The 21,059-nt window shown below is 42.5% G+C and overlaps 1 protein-coding gene across 1 annotated transcript; it reads right to left on the reverse strand.

The window, feature by feature from the left end:
• Positions 1 to 3,701: 3,701 nt before the first annotated feature.
• LOC140835334 (uncharacterized) lies at positions 3,702 to 4,175 on the reverse strand. The gene is made up of 2 exons (XM_073200824.1): positions 4,038 to 4,175; positions 3,702 to 3,953 (listed from the first exon to the last, which is right to left on the reverse strand). The coding sequence occupies exons 1-2, from the start codon at positions 4,173 to 4,175 to the stop codon at positions 3,702 to 3,704; spliced, it is 390 nt and encodes a 129-aa protein (XP_073056925.1).
• Between the last annotated feature and the right edge of the window lie 16,884 nt (positions 4,176 to 21,059).

The raw sequence follows: 21,059 nt of genomic DNA on the forward strand, positions 1-21,059 counted from the left end.
CATAACAAATGCATACGATACTATTTCTTTGATCCGGTTGCGAATATACTATGCTCTTCATATCAAGAACACATAATATGAATCATATTTCAATTTCTCCACCATATAAATTTCGAACCAAGCTAAAAATGAATCATAATTACATCCTTTCGAAGCCGGTGATGAAAGGAATCCAAATCCTAACTCGGAATAAGAAACGGATGGCTAAATCTTGCACAATCAGTATTGCAAGCTTGAAGGAACTTGCTGAATCTTCTTGGAGTTCTCTCGGTTCATAGCTAGTGTAAGTCAAGGAAATGAAGACACACCATATATATATCTTGCATGAAACAAACACATGGCTTATTCTTTAGATTACACGTCTCGTGCATATGCGCGAGACCTATTGGTCTCAGCAATGCAAGTCCTCGCACATATGCGCGCTTCAACTCGCGCATGTGCGCCAAACTCACTGGAGGTGTCGCGCATAGGCGCACCTTATCTCGCGCATGTGCGCTAATGTTTCTGGACGTGTCGTGCATGTGCGCGCATTTCTTCGCGCATGTGCGCCGATGCTACTATAATTCTCGCGCATATGCGCGCAAATCCTCGCGCATGTGCGCCGTCTATTCTATCCTATTTTGAATATTTTATCATCTCTTCTCACTTAATACTTTTAGTGACATGTCATGCATTCTCATATCTTCCGAGTCTCACGTCAATGAAGACTAATAATCTCGAGCCTTACACTTCGGCACACCATGTAATCTGACTACCTCTCGGACATATATCTCGACCATCTGATCATGTCTGTACGGAATAAATGTCTATTACAACCCAAATCGCATCACAACCCTGCGATGATCGAGGTAACTTCGTCACAAAATCCATGGAAATGTGATCCCATTTCCATTCAGGAATAGACAAACTCTGAAGTAAACCTCCGGGCTTCTTCCTCTCGGCATTCACCTGTTGGAAATTCAAGCACTTAGACACATATTCGGCAATATCTGACTTCATCTGTTTCCACCAGAACCGTGTCTTCAAATCGTTGTACATTTTCCTGCCACCAGGATGAATACTAAACCGGCTACAGTGCGCTTCTGACATAATCTGTCATTTAAATTTTGGTACATATGGCACTACAAGACGGTTATTCACGTACAGAACAAAATCATGTACCTGATATTTTGACTGATGTCCCGATCTGACCATCTGAATTGACTTCTGAACATTCTGAACAGTTCTCTGCGCTTTTTTGATTCGCATAATCAAATCTGGTTCAACTTGAATCGAAGCAAGTCGTAGAGGTCTAATAGCTGTATCAAATTCTAAACCCGACAAGCAACAATCTTCAATCATATTTGAAACACCTATCGTCGATAAAGATAAGGAACATACCTTTCGACTCAAGGCATCCGCTGCTGCATTTGACTTTCCTGGATATTACTTGATCTCGCAATCAAAATATTTCAGTAGATCAAGCCACCTACGCTGCCTCATGTTCAGCTCTGACTGAGAAAACAGATACTTCAGGCTTTTATGGTCAGAGTAAATCTCAAATTTTTCTCCATAAAGATAATGACGTCAAATCTTCAATGCAAATACGATAGCCGCCAATTCAAGATCATGAATGGGGTATCGAATCTCGTGTGGCTTCAGTTGTCTAGAGGCATATGCGCGATAACATGACCTCGCTGCATAAGAACACACCCTAGCCCTCTGTGGGATGCATCACAATATACAACGAAATCGCCAGTACCTGAAGGAATCATCAAGACAGGTGCACTGGTCAGCCTCTTCTACAACTCTAGGAAGCTAGACTCACAATCCTCAGACCACACAAATGGCGCATTCTTCTGTATCAACTGGGTAATCGGTTTCGCAATGCTGGAGAAATCTTTGATAAATCGTCTATAGTACCCTGCTAGACCCATGAAACTGCATATCTCAGGCGTCCGAAGTCGGTCTCGGCCAATTGATCAAAGCTTCAACTTTACTTGGATCCACAGAAATACCATCTCCCGATATGTTATGACCCAAGAAGACGACCTGTCTCAACCAGAATTCACACTTGGACAGTTTGGCATACAATCTCTCTTTTCTCAATGTCTGCAACACAATCCTCAAATGATCGGCATGCTCAGTCACACTCTTAGAATACACCATAATGTCATCAATAAAAACAATCACAAACTCATCTAAATATCTCTGAAAGACACGGTTCATCAACCCTATAAACACCGCTGGAGCATTCGTTAAACCAAAAGGCATCACAATAAATTCATAATGTCCATACCTGGTTAGAAATGCTGTCTTTGGTATATCAATATCTCGTACTCTCAGCTGGTGATATCCAGATCTCAGATCGATCTTGGAATAAACAGAGGATCCCTGCAACTGATCAAATAAATCATTAATGTGAGGCAATGGGTACTTGTTCTTTACCGTCGCCTTATTTAGTTGTCGGTAATCAATACATAATCGCATAGAACCATCTTTCTTCCATACAAATAGCACTGGTGCACCCCAAGGAGACACACTCGGTCTGATGTATCCCTTGATCAGCAGATCTTCTAACTGTGCTTTTAATTCTTTCAATTCTATCGGCGCCATCCTATACGAAGCTCTAGATATAGAGACGGTACCTGGAACATGATCTATGCTAAAATCTACCTTTCGAACTGGAGGTAACCCTGGAATCTCCTCTGGGAATACATCAGCAAATTCACAAACCACTGGCAAATCTGCCAATGTTAGGCTCGGCTTCAGTAAATCTACTGATAAATAAGGAACCCTTCTGCTCCTTGTCGCAACAATCTCTTCATAGTCAAAACAGATACTAAGGGAATCCGAGATCTGGAGCCCTTCCAATAGAATTTCCACTCCTCTGCCATTTCAGGTCTGAATTTGATGATCTTGTGGAAACAGTCTACGGTAGCTCTGTACTTGGTTAGCATATCAATCCCAAAAATACAATCAAAATCAGCCAAACCAAGAACAATGCAATCTAAGTCAATCTCATGACCCTCTAATTGTAGTATACAATTTCTAACTGTAGTCACAGAAACAAGACCCCTTCCCAACGGAGAAGAAATAGATACTACAGTCGACAATGACTCAACAGGTAATGAATGCAATAATGCAAAACGTTCAGAGATGAATGTATGCGATGCACCTGTGTCTATCAAAAAATATGCAGGATAACCGCAAAGAAAACAGTTACCTGCAATAATATCATCTGGCGCATCCTGGGCTTGCTCCTCGGTCAGTGCAAACACCCTAGCATGATGTCTAGGAGGTTTACTCACAGTCTGGCTACCTCCTGATCTCTGCTGGGACTGTGCAGATGGCGGCTGGAATGAATGTACGGACGTCTGTCTCTCAATCTGAGGCACTGATGCCGATGACCCGGCACTCTGGGATCGTTGTAAACCTCTCTGGGGACAAACTCTGGCGAAGTGCCCCTGTTGTTTACATATGTTACATCTGCCCATCACTCCCTGACACTGTTCAGTGGCATGCCTGCCTCCACACGAACTGCAATAAACACCACTATACTCTGAACTCTAACCCTGACCTCTCTGTCGGGATCCACTGGAACTCGATGAACTACTTCCTGATTTCTTAAAATGTTTGCCTTTAGAATTCAAAAACTCTTTCTTGCCACTATTGCTTCCACTATCGAATCGAGGAGGAGGTGGTGGAAACTGCACGGCGGGCTATGGCTTCCTTTGACTCTGAACACTATAAGAAGCCCCTCGCTGCCTAATCAAGCCAGCCTCTGCTCCTTTCGCTCTGTTCACTGCATCAGAAAAAGTGTTGGGTCGCCCCGTGTTCACTAACGTAAATATGTCAGGGTTCAAACCATTAATGAACTGATCTGCGGCCGCTTCCTCATTCCCTGATACATGAGGTGAAAATCGAAGCAAGGATGAAAACTTGGCAACATACTCTTCTATATTCAATTGCCCCTGTCGTAAATTCGCAAATTCTGCCCCTTTGTCTTTTCGATAAGATACTGGAAAGAAACGCTGATAAAATTCATCTTTAAATACCTTCCAAATAATATCGATACCTCTATGCTCCAGGGCTCGTTTCGTTGTCAACCACCAACTCTTGGCCACTTCTTGCAACTGATGCCCAATTAGCTTCACTCTCCGTTCGTCGGTATAAGCAAGAGATTCAAACAACATCTCTATATCGTCTAGCCAGCTCTCACAATCTACGGCATTCTAGGTACCCTTCAAGGTAGGCGGATGGAATGATTGAAATCTCTTCAATAACGTCTCCATAGGTGTCGCAGTAACATCCATCTGAGTTCCTGACGTACTACCCTGTTCTGGTACTTGACCTGCAGCTGGTTGTGGTATTCTTCTAGGCGGAATATCTGAATATCAAACAGATTAATATACAATCTATAAAATCTGTCTCAGCCCTCCTCTGATCATATACCGTTGATCCAGAATCGGTTTTGATTCAGTCTTTACATGCTGTAAATCAATTCAGATAACAATACAACATGTGAACGCATTAAACCATGCTAGCACATCATAAAGCAAGGAAGAAGACTCGATCTACCCCGCTCATTCTATCTTATCTCAGTCTAAAGGATCTATCGCTCTGATACCACCTGTTGTGGGGACCCGGGCTCTAAATCAAATTTTATCTGGGATTAAATGGATCTGTGAGAAAATGTGGGTCAAATTTTTTTGCTTTTTGACATTAAATCAAATGTATATAAACAAGCATAAGATCTTTCTTTATTTAAGTACAACAAACATAAATACATGTTTGGTTCTAGTACATTTAAACAAACTAGTGTTTAATATAAATTACAATCTACAAGTAGTACAAGTCTGATAAACAATACTAGCAGTCCTCTGCGCCCGAAGTCACCACTCTAACTCGATCTCATCTCTGTCGTGACCCCGATCCTGCCCCACCTGTTGTTATGCACACATACAGACATAACAACAGCCGGAAACTCCGGTGAGAACAAATCCCAGTATAAAACATGTATACATGCATTTGCAGAATAAAATCATAAAGCATAAAGTCATGCATGTGTGCAAGTCTTAGGTTCCATAGTCTATGAAACCAATCTATAACAGCATGCAATCTGATGCAAATCATGTCTAGACTCTACTCTAGGGATCCCGGGATGAATAAGACGTCACTGTCTGTTACCTACCCTCCCAATCGGGGTAACTGTACGTCTTACTCCTAGACTTCGGTCGTATCTGTATCGAATGTCTACAATCGAAGGATGTCTGCTCCTATGCGTCGATACACCGAACGTCTAGTTTTGACAAATCTGTCAATGATTCTCCTATCTCAATGCTTTAATATAAATCTATAGACAAAGCATGATCATATCAAGAGATTTGAATATAAATCTATAAACAAATCCAAATCATATCAAATACATAAACAATAAATCTAGTATGTGATTTGGTTGAGAAACTCCAATCAAATCTGATTCTAGTCGTGTCTTCCCTATAATCACATGAATTATACCTTTCGTCGTACAATCTCTGTTGATGTTGAAGTCTCGCTATCAAAGATGCCAATACAAATCTGAATTGGCAATGTTGAATGTTCAATATCAATCTCTATTCAATTCAACACATTCACAATCTAAAATCAATCTTGACGGTATAACGACGTGATCTCGCAGTACCAATCAACTCAAATCTCAACAACAACATTATCAATCGCTATCAACTCATACTCTCATCAGAACATACATATCTATTCTGAAATCTGTATAATTTCCACATAATACATGCTGAAAAATCGAAACCCACTCGTACGACATCCAAAAACTGATTCGATTGCAATTATACAATGCTTAACATGTTAAGAACACATAATACAGTTCATATCTGAATTTCCCTAACACCTACACTTCAAACCATGCTGAAAATGAATCATACTTACATCCTCTTGTAGCCCTTGACGAGAGGAACTCAAATCTTAACTCGGAATGAAAATCGGATGGCTAAATCTTGCACAATCACAATTTAAAAGCATGAGAATTGAAGCTTGAAAGAAATTTTCTCTCGTTGCTGATCTGCTGAAGGAGAAAATGGCTGAATCATGCATCAAATATATATATATGCCATGTGTCACAACAAGGAATAAAGGTGGATTTCTCGCATGTAGCACCGTGGGTGCGGTCACTCTTGCACCGCGGGTGCGCTCATGTTTCGGCATGGCTTTTATTTTTCAAAAATGACGACCGCGGGTGCGGTCCATATCAGACCGCGGGTACGATCACACCACCGTGGGTGCGGTCTTGCTCCGAATAAAATTTCCTACCCTACTGGACATCGACCGCGGGTGCGGTCTCTCCTAACACCGCGGGTGCGTTGTGGCTTCGGCCTGCCTTTAAAAAATCAGAATTTTATGACTGCGGGTGCACTCCTGTTCTAAGCGCGGGTGCGGTCTATCAACACTCTAATTTCTCATGTCTTTCTCCCCTCATTGCACGTCATGCATTCTCATATATTCCGAGTCTCACGTCAATGAAGATTAATAAATCTTGAGCCTTACATTTCTCCCCCTCAAAGAAATGCTTTCGTCCTCGAAATCGCAGGCAATCTATCAAAGCATACATGAAAAGTAATATAATTACGACTGAAAAATTACTTACATCATGTAAATAATTCGGGATGTCTCTATCTCATATCTGCTTCTGTCTCCCAAGTCGCTTCTTCGATGCCATGACAACTCCATTGGACTTTCACTAGCGGAATAGTCTTCGTTCTGAGCTGTTTTTCTTTCCGATCAAGAATCTGTATCGGTTGTTCAACGTAGCTCAAAGTCTGATCAAGCTCGGCTTCGTCAGGGTGAATGACATGAGAGGTATCTGGCATATATCTACGCAGCATCGATACATGAAAGACGTCATGTATCCCGGATAAAGAAGGAGGAAGAGCAAGTCGGTATGCTCGATCGCCAATCTTCTCAAGAATCTCGTAAGGACCGATGTATCTCGGAGACAACTTTCCACGCTTGCCAAACTTGACAACGCCTCTGAAAGGAGAAATCTTCAGGAATACTCTGTCTCCTGCTTCAAACACCAACAGTCTATGTCTGATATTGGCGTATTTGGCTTGCCTATCCTGTGCCGTCTTCATTCTTTTCTGAATAATCTTCACCTTTTCCATCATCTCACGTATCATATCAGGCCCAAGTTCTGGTACCTCAGATACATCATCCCAGTACAATGGAGATCTGCACTTCTTGCCATACAAAGCTTCAAACGGTGCCACCTCGATGCTCGTCTGATAGCTGTTATTGTAAAAGAATTTGCAAAGAGGTAGGGAATCTTGCCAACTAGTGCCAAAATCTAGCACTACGGCTCTTAACATATCCTCTAAAGTCTGGATAGTCCGCTCCGACTGTCCGTCTGTCTGAGGATGATAAGCAGTACTCAAGTGTAAAGTCGTACCTAGAGCCTGATGCAAACTGTGCCAAAAGTGCGAAGTGAATTGTGGATCACGATCTGATATGATAGACTTCGGCACACCATGCAATCTGACTACCTCTTTGACATACAACTCTGCCATCTGATCATGACGATATGTCGTTCTATATGGAATAAAACATGCTGATTTGGTTAATCGGTCAATAATGACCCAAATCGCATCACAGCCCCGGGAAGAACGAGGTAACTTCGTCACGAAATCCATGGAAATGTGATCCCATTTCCATTCTGGAATAGACAAACTGTGGGGACCCGGGCTCTAACTCAATTCTTTTGGGATTTAATTGGATCTTTGTTCGAAAATGTGGGTCAAAATTTTGCTTTTAACATTAATTTAAATGTATAACTAAAGCATATCATGTCTTGATATATGCTATGCTTTTGTACATGATATTTACATTGCATGCATCCATGTTTTATACTGGGATATGTTCTCACCGGAGTTATCCGGCTGTTGTCGTGTCTGTATGTGTGTATGGCAACAGGTGGGGCAGGATCTGGGTCTCGAGCTAGAAGAGAGATTGACGATAGCGTGGAGATCACGGGCGTTGAAGATTTCTAGTGTTTTCCTTTTGACTTGTACTACTTATGTTGTAGTTGGGGTTTTGAACACTAGCGTATGATTTTACCAAACAGACATGTATGTATATTATGTTGTTTATTTAATATCAAGACATGATATGCTTTAGTTATACATTTAAATTAATGTTAAAAGCAAAATTTTGACCCACATTTTCGAACAAAGATCCAATTAAATCCCAAAAGAATTGAGTTAGAACCCGGGTCCCCACAACAGGTGGTATCAGAGCAGTAGATTCTGTAGACTGAGATAGAATAGAATGAGCGGGGTAGATCGAGTCATCTTCCTTGCTTTTGAAGTGCTAGCATGATTTATTGCTTTCTCTATTATATTTTGTATTGTTATCTGAATTGAATTACAGCATTTCAAGCCTGAATCAGAACCGATTCTCGATCAGAGTCTATGATCAGAGGAGGGCTGAGACAGATGATTTTGGTTGTGTACTAATCAGTTTGATAATCAGATTTATGCCGCCTAGACGAGTGCCACAGCCAGAGAAGGGTAGCACATCAGGTGCACAGATGGATGTCACCGCTACGCCGATGGAGACCTTATTGAAGAGATTTCAGTCTTTCCATCCGCCTACCCTGAAGGGCACAGAGAGTGCAGTAGAGTGCGAGAGCTGGCTTGATGATATCGAGATGTTGTTTGAGTCTTTGGCATATACTGATGAGCGACGTGTGAAACTGATAGGGCATCAGATGCAGGAGGTTGCCAAGAGCTGGTGGTTGACTATGAAGAGAGCCTTGGAGCATCGAGGCATTGACATTACGTGGAAAGTCTTCAAAGATGAGTTCTATCAGCGCTTCTTCCCTGTCTCCTACCGAAAAGACAAAGGAGCTGAATTTGCGAATTTGAAGCAGGGACAGTGGAATATCGAGGAATATGTTGCTAAATTCTCTGCATTGCTACGATTTGCACCGCATGTTGCCGGGAACGACGAGGCAGTGGCCGATCAGTTCATCAACGGGTTGAACCCAGATGTATTTACTTTGGTGAACACGGGACGGCCTAATACTTTTTCAGAGGCACTGAACAGAGCTAAGGGAGCCGAGGCAGGCCTGATCAAGCAGCGAGGAGCTTCTTACGGTGTTCAGGGGCAGAGACCGCCACAACCTACTACCGTACAGTTTCCACCACATCCTCCTCGTTTTGACAGCGGAGCTAGTGGTAGTGGTAAGAAGGAATTTCTGAAGGCTAAAGGCAAACAGTTTAAGAAATCTGGGAGTAGTTCATCGAGTTCGAGTGGATCTCGACAGAGAGGTCAGGGGTCAGAGTATAGTGGCGCATACTGTGGTTCGTGCGGAGGGCGACATGCGACGGAGCAGTGTCAAGGAGTTCTGGGACGCTGCAACATCTGTAGGCAACAGGGACATTTCGCCAGAGTTTGTTCCCAGAGAGGTGCACAACGATTCCAGAGCACCGGATCATCAGCACCAGCGCCACAGATGGAGAGACAGGCATCTTCTGTACACTCCTTCCAGCCACCCTCTACACAGACCCAGCAGAGACCAGGAGGTAGTCAGACGGTGAGTCAGCCTCCCCGACAGCAGGCACGTGTCTTTGCCCTGACAGAGGAGCAGGCGCAGGAGGCGCCAGATGACGTCATTGCAGGTAGCTGTTTTCTTTGCGGTTATCCTGCATATGTGTTGATAGACACAGGGGCATCTCATACATTCATATTTGAACATTTTGCATTGAGACATTCATTGCCTGTTGAGTCGTTGTCGACAGTAGTGTCTATAGCTTCTCCGTTGGGGAGTGGTTTGATATCTGTGACTACTGTTAGACACTGTATGCTTCAGTTTGAGGGGCATGAGATTGATCTTGATTGTGTAGTACTTGGTTTAGCTGATTTTGACTGTATAGTTGGTATAGATATGTTGACCAAGTACAGGGCCACTGTAGATTGTTTCCACAAGATTGTCAGATTCAGACCCGACATGACAAATGAGTGGAAATTCTACGGCAAGGGTTCCAGATCTCGGATTCCCTTAGTATCTGCTTTGACTATGAGTAGACTGCTTCAGAGAGGAGCAGAGGGCTTTCTTGTATATTCAATAGATTTACTGAAGTCGAGTCCTACTTTGGCAGATCTGCCAGTAGTTTGTGAGTTTGCAGATGTTTTTCCTGACGAGATACCGGGATTACCTCCAGCTCGAGAGGTTGATTTCAGCATAGATCTTATGCCCGGTTCTGTTCCTATTTCGAGAGCTCCGTATAGGATGGCACCGATAGAACTGAAAGAGCTGAAAGCACAGTTGAAGGATCTTCTGTCCAAGGGATATATTAGACCCAGTGTATCTCCTTGGGGTGCTCCGGTGCTTTTTGTCAGAAAGAAAGATGGTTCGATGCGACTGTGTATCGATTATAGGCAGTTGAACAAGGCAACAGTGAAGAACAGGTATCCTTTGCCTCGCATCGACGACTTGTTTGATCAGCTACAGGGATCTTCTGTATACTCGAAGATCGATTTGAGATCAGGGTATCATCAGCTCCGAGTTAGAGATGTTGATATACCGAAGACTGCATTCCGAACCAGGTATGGACATTACGAGTTTGTTGTTATGCCTTTCGGTTTGACGAATGCACCTGCGGTGTTCATGAGTTTGATGAACCGTATTTTTCAGAGATATTTAGATGATTTTGTGATTGTGTTTATTGACGACATTTTGGTGTATTCGAAGAATTTGACTGAGCATGCAGATCACCTGAGGATTGTATTGAAGACTTTGAGAAAAGAGCAGTTGTATGCCAAACTGTCCAAGTGTGAATTCTGGTTGCGACAGGTTGTCTTCTTGGGGAATATTATATCTGGAGATGGTATTGCGGTAGATCCGAGTAAAGTTGAGGCTGTGATCAGTTGGCCGAGACCGACTTCTGTGCCAGAGATACGCAGTTTCATGGGTCTAGCCGGGTATTATCGTCGTTTTATCCGAGATTTCTCCAGTATAGCGAAGCCGATTACCCAGTTGACACAGAAGAATATGCCATTTGTGTGGTCCAAAGATTGTGAAGCCAGTTTTGTAGAGCTGAAGAAGAGGCTGACTAGTGCGCCTGTCTTGACGATTCCTGCAGGTACAGGTGAGTTCGTTGTATACTGTGACGCATCTCACAGAGGGTTAGGATGTGTTCTTATGCAGCGAGTACACGTGATAGCATACGCCTCTAGACAGCTGAAGCCACACGAGACTCGTTATCCGATTCATGATCTCGAATTGGCGGCGATTGTTTTTGCACTTAAGATCTGGCGTCATTATCTGTATGGCGAGAAATTTGAGATCTATTCCGATCATAAGAGCCTGAAGTATCTCTTTTCTCAGTCAGAGTTGAATATGAGGCAGCGACGATGGCTTGATCTGCTGAAAGATTTTGAGTGCGAGATCAAGTACCATCCAGGAAAGTCGAATGCAGCGGCAGACGCCTTAAGTCGAAAGGTATGTTCTTTGTCCTTGTCGACTATAGGTGTATCGAATTTAGTGGAAGATTGTTGCTTGTCTGGATTGACATTTGATACAGAGATTAGACCGCTGCGACTTGCTGCGATTCAGATTGAGCCAGATCTGATTTCGAGGATCAAAGAAGCACAGAGAACTGATCCGAGCGTGCAGAGATCGATTGATATGGTCAGAGCTGGTCATATATCAGAGTATCAAGTTAGAGATTCTGTTCTGTATGTGAATAACCGCTTAGTAGTGCCAGAGATTTCAGATTTGAGACGACAGATCATGTCGGAGGCACACTGTAGTCGGTTCAGCATTCATCCTGGTGGCAGAAAGATGTACAATGATTTGAAGACACAATTCTGGTGGAAACAGATGAAGACGGACATTGCAGAATTTGTGTCTAGATGCCTGAATTGCCAGCAGGTGAAGGCAGAAAGAAAGAAGCCCGGAGGTTTACTTCAGAGTTTGTCTGTTCCTGAATGGAAATGGGACCACATTTCCATGAATTTCGTGACGAAGTTACCTCGATCTTCGCGGGGCTGTGACGCGATTTGGGTTGTGATAGACAGACTGACCAAATCAGCGTGCTTTATTCCGTATAGAATGACCTATCGACACGATCAGATGGCAGAGTTGTATGTCAGAGAGGTCGTCAGATTACACGGTGTGCCGAAGTCGATCGTATCAGATCGGGATCCACGATTCACTTCTCACTTTTGGCACAGCTTGCAGCAGGCTTTGGGTACGACTTTACATGTAATGCCCAAGATTTTATAACACGTTAGTTTGAGATATGAATGCAACCAGATTATGTTGAGATTTAAAAGTTAAATATGTAAATTTTTGGGCGAAAGTGACTCGCCCGGGCGGACGCTTTTGACGCCCGAGCGAGAATGCCTCGGAGAAGGGTCGAGAGTCACTCGCCTGGGCGGATGTTTTTGACCGCCCGAGCGAGGCTGCTGGAATGGGCGAAGGCCGAGAGTTGTTCACTCGGGCGGACGTTTTTGCTCGCCCGAGCGAGCGTGTAAATTAGTCCAGGGCCGAGAGTTTCTCGCCCGGGCGGAAATTTATGTCCGCCAGAGCGAGAGCCGTGTACATCCAAGGATTTGCCATGTGTACGAAAACATGCAAAGTATATATATAGATTGGCCTCGAAATTCCCTTCATTCAGCAACAGAAATCGTGATTTCAGAGGAAGAAGAGCTTCCAACTTTCTTCAAGGCTTTGTATTGTGATTTTTTCAAGTTTTAGCCACCCAAACTTTAATCCGATTTTAGGGTTGAACTCCTCTCCTTATTTGCTACAAGTTGATGTAAGTATTGTTCAATTCTAGCATGTTTTGAGAATTACATATTGGGGAAATGCTGATATGCTTATATATATGTGTTCTTGAGAGAATTGTTATCGTAGAAACGCAATCGGATCGAAGAACGGATATCGTATGTTATTATTATGATTTTTCAGCATGTATAGAAGGAAGTATATGCAGATTTTGAGATCTTGTCTTGGATATGGTGATGATTATGAATTGAGGAATGATACAATTTTGATTAGGGAGAATTGGATTGACCGGTATCGAGAAATACACCGTTATGCCGTCAATGGTGTTGAAATGTACTAGTGAATTGATAGTATATGTATTGATTGGGTTAGGAATTGATGAAACACATATTACATTGCTATTTCAGATTGGTGTCGACGACTTTGACATCGAGTAATTGGCATCGACAGATAGTGTGCGACGAAAGGTATAAGTCATGTTTTGTTTGGGGAGATGTAACTCAAATAAGATATTATTTGAGTTTCCCAACCAAAATCACATACGAGTATTATTAAATATTTTGTAACATGTTTATGAATTGTGTATAGCATTATATTCAATCTTTTAACATGTTATGCTTTGATTTCAGAATTGTATTCAAGCATGTATGATCAGTATGATATTCAGCCATGAATATGATTATACGTTGTTTACATATTGATATTCATTGCATTTGAGATAGGAGAGTCTTTGACAGGCATTGTCAAATATCTAGACGTTTCGGTGTATCTCAGCATAGGAGTAGGCATTACTCTTATTGCCGCCGTTGATACAGCTCAGACCGAAGTCTAGGAATGAGACGTACATTACCCCGATTGGAGGGTAGGTAGTGACGTCTTATTCACCCCGGGATCCCTAGAGTTCTAGTCGAGTCGAGTCCAGACATGGTTTGATTCGCATTGCATTGCATGTGCATATGATGTCATTCATGATAACATGTTTCATGTTTAATTGATTATATGCATGTATACATGTTTATACTGGGATTTGTTCTCACCGGTTTTCCGGCTGTTGTTATGTCTGTATGTGTGCATAACAACAGGTGGGGCAGGATCTGGGTCACGCAGAGGATGAGAGATGGACATAGCGTGGTGATCTCGGGCTTAGCAGAAAAACTAGTAGTTGTACTTTGACATGTACTGTATTTTATTACTAGTTGTTCAGAGTAGTTGGAACAAGACATATTGTACCTTATGTTTGTATTTTAAATAAGGCATGTATGTTGTTTATATACCTTAGATTTAATATTAAAAAGCGAAAAATTTGACCCACTTTTATATTAACGATCCATTTTATCCCAAAGAAAAAGTTAGAACCCGGGTCCCCACATTACACCTGAGCACTGCTTATCATCTTCAGACAGATGGACAGTCAGAGCGGACTATCCAGACTTTAGAGGACATGCTGAGAGCTGTAGTACTAGATTTTGGTACTAGTTGGCAAGATTCATTGCCGTTGTGTGAGTTTTCATATAACAACAGCTATCAGACGAGCATAGAGATGGCACCGTTCGAAGCTTTATATGGAAAGAGGTGCCGATCTCCATTGTACTGGGATGATATTTCTGAGGTACCAGTGTTGGGGCCTGATATGATTCGTGATATGACAGAGAAAGTGAAGATCATTCAGAAGCGAATGAAAACGGCACAGGATAGGCAAGCGAAGTACGCCAATATCAGACGCAGACCGTTAGTAATCGAACAGGGAGACAGAGTATTTTTGAAGATTTCACCTTTTAGAGGCGTTGTCAGATTTGGCAAGCGTGGGAAGTTGTCTCCTAGATACGTCGGTCCGTATGAAATCCTTGAGAAGATTGGCGATCGAGCTTATAGACTTGCTCTTCCTCCTTCACTATCTGGTATACATGACGTTTTTCATGTATCGATGTTGCGCAGATACATGCCGGATGATTCTCATGTCATTCAACCTGACGAAGCCGAGCTAGATCAGACCTTGAGCTACGTTGAAAGACCGATACAGATTCTTGATCGGAAAGAAAAGAAGCTCAGGACGAAGACTATTCCGTTAGTGAAGATTCAATGGAGTCGTCATGGCATCGAGGAAGCAACTTAGGAGACAGAGTCTGAGATGAGACAGAGGCATCCCGAGCTATTCTTATGATGTGAGTCTTTCTTCCCGCTTTGATTTTACTGTTTTGTGTATACTGATGTGATTACTGGTTTATAAGTTCGAGGACGAACTATTATCTAAGAGGGGGAGAAATGTAAGGCTCGAGAATTATCCGTTGTCATCAATGTGAGATTTGAAACCATGAGAATGCATGACATTTAGAGTGGAATTTTTGAAGTATGGCCGAAGCCACACCACACCCGCGGTGTTAGAGATACAGCACCCGCGGTGCATTGAGAGGAAATTAGTGAAATTGTGCGAACAGACACCGCACCCGCTGTGTTAGCACGACCGCACCCGCGGTGTGAGACCGCACCCGCGGTCATGTAAGGACCGCACCCGCGGTCTAGGTGCTGCAATGTTAGATTAATTCGCCGTGAGCATAGCGCACCCGCGCTCTTGAGACACCGCACCCGCGGTCTGCATGCGAGATTGCCACCTTTGATTTTAATGTTGACACATGGCATGTATATATATATATATGGATTGATGCTGAATCACTCTTCTCCACTTTCAGCAAGGATGAACCGAGAGCAAGCTTAGATATCTCAATTTCTTCATGGCTTAGAAATCATTTTGTGCAAGATTTACCCATCCAAATTCTAGTCCAAGTATAGATTTGAGTTCCTTGCTTCACTAGCTTCAAAAGGATGTAAGTATATCTCCTTTTCAGCATGGTTCGAAATCTATGTATTGGGGAAATTATGATTTTGTTAGAAATATGTGTTCTTGGTATATCGAGCATCGTAGATTCGTTATCAGATTGATTTTCGGATATCGTATGCTTTTGTTCGAAATTCCAGCATGTATTATGTGAAGATTTTACAGATTCTAGCTGGTGGATTGAGGTGTAGATGAGATTATGAGTTGTTGGGAATGAATTATGATTGTGTATTATTGTTTGAGTTGATCGGTATTGCGAGAATACGCCGTTATGCCGTCAATTTGTAGCAAGACTGATTATTGATTATTCCAAGATTTGCTTGAGTTGTGGTTTGATATAGAACATTTGTATATCGCCATTTCAGATTTGAAGTAACAGGTTTGACATTTGATTCAAGATCTCGACAGACAGTGCGACAAGAAAGGTATAATTCATGTGGTCACGGGATTGCACAACTCGATTCAGATTTGATACGAGTTTCCCTAAATCACATACTAGATTGTTATTACATTTGATTATGTAATGCCTTGTTTATTGATTTATATTCGAGTCCTGAGATAGGAGAGATTGGCAGACTTGCCAACACTAGACGTTTCGGTGTATCGACGCATAGGAGCAGATTTGCTATATGTGTAGACCCTCGATACAGAGTTGACCGAAGTCTAGGAATAAGACGTACCGTTGCCCCGAGTGGTTGGGTAGGTAACAGACCGTCTTATTCACACCGGGATCCCTAGATTAGAAATGAGTCGAGTCAAGAGTTAAATGTTGAATACAGATTTGTATTCTTCTACATGTTTAGATTTGCATCCATGTTGCTTGATATATGCTATGCTTTTGTACATGATATTTACATTGCATGCATCCATGTTTTATACTGGGATATGTTCTCACCGGAGTTATCCGGCTGTTGTCGTGTCTGTATGTGTGCATGGCAACAGGTGGGGCAGGATCTGGGTCTCGAGCTAGATGAGAGATTGACGATAGCGTGGAGATCACGGGCGTTGAAGATTTCTAGTGTTTTCCTTTTGACTTGTACTACTTATGTTGTAGTTGGGGTTTTGAACACTAGCGTATGATTTTACCAAACAGACATGTATGTATATTATGTTGTTTATTTAATATCAAGACATGATATGCTTTAGTTATACATTTAAATTAATGTTAAAAGCAAAATTTTGACCCACATTTTCGAACAAAGATCCAATTAAATCCCAAAATAATTGAGTTAGAGCCCGGGTCCCCACAACAGGACATGAATTATACCTTTCTTGTCGCACTGTCTGTCGAGATCTTGAATCAAATGTTAAACCTGTTACTTCAAATCTGAAATGGTGGTATACAAATGTTCTATATCAAACCACAACTCAAGCAAATCTTGGAATAATCAATAATCAGTCTTGCTACAAATTGACGGCATAACGGCGTATTCTCGCAATACCGATCAACTCAAACAATAATACACAATCATAATTCATTCCCAACAACTCATAATCTCATCTACACCTCAATCCACCAGCTAGAATCTGTAAAATCTTCACATAATACATGCTGGAATTTCGAACAAAAGCATACGATATCCGAAAATCAATCTGATAACGAATCTACGATGCTCGATATACCAAGAACACATATTTCTAACAAAATCATAATTTCCCCAATACATAGATTTCGAACCATGCTGAAAAAGAGATATACTTACATCCTTTTGAAGCTAGTGAAGCAAGGAACTCAAATCTATACTTGGACTAGAATTTGGATGGGTAAATCTTGCACAAAATGATTTCTAAGCCATGAAGAAATTGAGATATCTAAGCTTGCTCTCGGTTCATCCTTGCTGAAAGTGGAGAAGAGTGATTCAGCATCAATCCATATATATATATATACATGCCATGTGTCAACATTAAAATCAAAGGTGGCAATCTCGCATGCAGACCGCGGGTGCGGTGTCTCAAGAGCGCGGGTGCGCTATGCTCACGGCGAATTAATCTAACATTGCAGCACCTAGACCGCGGGTGCGGTCCTTACATGACCGCGGGTGCGGTCGTGCTAACACCGCGGGTGCGGTGTCTGTTCGCACAATTTCACTAATTTCCTCTCAATGCACCGCGGGTGCTGTATCTCTAACACCGCGGGTGCGGTGTGGCTTCGGCCATACTTCAAAAATTCCACTCTAAATGTCATGCATTCTCATGGTTTCAAATCTCACATTGATGACAACAGATAATTCTCGAGCCTTACACAAACTCTGAAGTAATCCTCCGGGCTTCTTTCTCTCGGCCTTCACCTGTAAGCAATTTAAGCACTTAGACACAAATTCTGCAATATCTGACTTCATCTGTTTCCACCAGAACTGTGTCTTCAAATCGTTGTACATCTTTCTGCCACCAGGATGAATGCTAAACCGACTACAGTGCGCTTCTGACAATATCTGTTGTTTCAAATCTGAAATATCTGGCACCACAAGACAGTTATTCACGTATAGCACATGATCACGTACCTGATATTCTGATATATGCCCTGATCTGACCATATCAATCGATTTCTGCACATTTGGATCAATTCTCTGTGCTTCTTTGATTCTCATAATCAAATCTGGCTCAACTTGAATCGAAGAAAGCAACAATGGTCTACTACCTGTATCAAATGCTAATCCAGACAAACAGCAATTTTCAACTAAATTCGAAACCCCTATTGTCGACAAGGATAAAGCACAAACCTTTCGACTCAAGGCGTCTGCTGCTGCATTTGACTTCCCTGGATAGTATTTGATTTCGCAATCAAAGTCTTTCAACAAATCGAGCCATCTACGCTGTCTCATATTCAACTCTGATTGAGATAACATGTATTTCAAGCTCTTGTGATCGGAGTAGATTTCAAATTTCTCGCCATACAGATAATGACGCCAAATCTTGTATGCAAATACGGTAGCTGCCAATTCAAGATCATGCATGGAGTATCGAGTCTCGTGAGTCTTCAGCTGTCTCGAGGCGTAAGCAATCACATGACCTCGTTGCATAAGAACACACCCCAGCCCTCTATGAGATGCATCACAATATACAACGAAATCACCCGTACCTGAAGGGATCATCAAGTCAGGTGCACTGGTCAGCCTCTTCTTCAACTCTAAGAAGCTAGACTCACAATCTTCAGACCACACAAATGGCGTATTCTTCTGTGTCAACTGGGTAATGGGCTTCGCAATACTGGAGAAATATTTGATAAATCTTCTATAGTACCCTGCTAGACCCATGAAACTGCATATCTCTGGCACAGAAGTCGGTCTCGGCCAACTGATCACATCTTCAACTTTACTCGGATCCACAGAAATACCATCTCCAGATATGATATGACCCAAGAAGACAACCTGTCTTAGCCAAAACTCACACTTGGACAGTTTAGCATATAATCTTTCATTTCTCAGTGTTTGCAACACAATTTTCAAATGAATGGTATGCTCATTCAAATTCTTAGAGTACACCAAAATATCAGCAATAAAAAAAATCGCAAACTCATCCAAATACTTCTGAAAGATGCGGTTCATCAAACTCATAAACACCGCGGGAGCATTCGTTAAACCAAAAGGCATGACAACAAACTCATAATGTCCATACCTGGTTCGGAATGCTGTCTTCGGTATATCAACATCTCGAACTCTGAGTTGATGATATCCCGATCGCAAGTCAACCTTGGAATAGATAGATGATCCATGCAACTGATCAAATAAGTTGTCTATTCTAGGCAAAGGATATTTGTTCTTTATCGTTGCCTTGTTCAGTTGTCAGTAATCTATACACAATCTCATAGAGCCGTCTTTCTTCCGTACAAATAGCACCGGAGCACTCCAAGGAGACACACTCGGTCTAATGTATCTTCTAACTGTGCTTTCAACTCTATCGGTGCCATTCGATAAGGAGCTCTCGAAATAGGGACGGTACCTAAAATCAAATCAATGCTAAAATCTACCTCTCGAGCTGGACGTAACCCTGGAATCTCGTCAGGAAATACATCAGCAAACTCTCGTACTACTGGAAAATCTGCCAATGCCGGGCTTGATTTCTGAAGGTCGACAGAATAAATAAGGAACCCTTCTACTCCTTTCTGTAACAATCTATTCATAGTCAGAGCAGATACCAAGGGAATCCGAGATCTGGAACCCTTACCATAGAATTCCCACTCCTCTGTCATCTCAGGTCTGAATCTGACAATCTTGTGGAAACAGTCTACGGTAGCTCTGTACTTAGTCAACATGTCAATTCCGACAATGCAATCAAAATCAGATAAACCAAGTACAACACTGTCCAAATCAATTTCATTCCCCTCAAAATGTAATATACAATGTCTTACTGAAGTCACAGATATCAAACCACTTCCCAACGGAGAAGAAATAGATACTACAGTAGACATTGACTCGACAGGCAAGGAATGCAACAATGCAAAACGTTCTGATATAAATGTATGTGATGCACCTGTATCTATCAACACATATGCAGGATAACCGCAAAGAAAACAGTTACCTACAATCACGTCATCTGGCGCATCTTGTGCCTGCTCCTCTGTCAATGCAAACACCTGAGCCTGTTATCGGGGAGGTTGGCTCACCGTCTGGCCACCTCTAGCTCTAGGCTGGGATTGTGTAGGCGTGGGCTGGAAGGAATGGACAGACGAAGCTTGCCTCTCGGGCTGAGCTACTGAAGCTGATGACCCTGCACTCTGAAATCTCTGGGCACCTTTTTGGGGACAAACTCTGGCGAAGTGTCCCGGCTGTCTGCAATAGTTACATCTGCCCATCACTCCCTGGCACTGCTCTGTGGCATGCCTACCTCCACACGCACTGCAATAAACACCATTGTACTCTGAACTCTGACCCTGACCTCTCTGTCGGGATCCGCTGGAGCTCGACGAACTGCTCCCAGCTCTCTTAAACGGCTTCCCCTTAGCCTTCAAAAACTCTTTCTTGCCACTAGCGCTTCATCTATCATATCGAGGAGGAGGTGGTGGAAACTGTACGGCAGACGGTGGCGTCGGTCTCTGACCTTGAATACTATAGGAAGCTCCTCGTTGTCTGATCAAACCAGCCTCTGCTCCCTTTGCTCGGTTCAGCGCCTCAGAAAAGGTATTAGGTCGCCCCGTATTCACTAGAGTAAAGATGTCCGGAATCAAACCGTTTATGAACTGATCAGCAACTGCCTCGTCATTCCCTGCTACATGTGGTGCAAATCGAAGCATGGAAGAAAATTTGGCAACATACTCCTCGATGTTCCATTGCCCCTGTCTTAAATTGGCGAACTCCGCCCCTTTGTCTTTTCGGTATGATACTGGAAAGAAACGTTGATAAAATTCATCTTTAAAAACTTTCCAAGTAATATCAATACCTCGATGTTCTAGGGCTCGTTTCGCCGTTAGCCACAAACTCTTGGCCACTTCTTGCAATTGATGACCAA

Source organism: Primulina eburnea, chromosome 6, assembly GCF_022965805.1.
Source record: "Primulina eburnea isolate SZY01 chromosome 6, ASM2296580v1, whole genome shotgun sequence".
Taxonomy (NCBI): domain Eukaryota; kingdom Viridiplantae; phylum Streptophyta; class Magnoliopsida; order Lamiales; family Gesneriaceae; genus Primulina; species Primulina eburnea.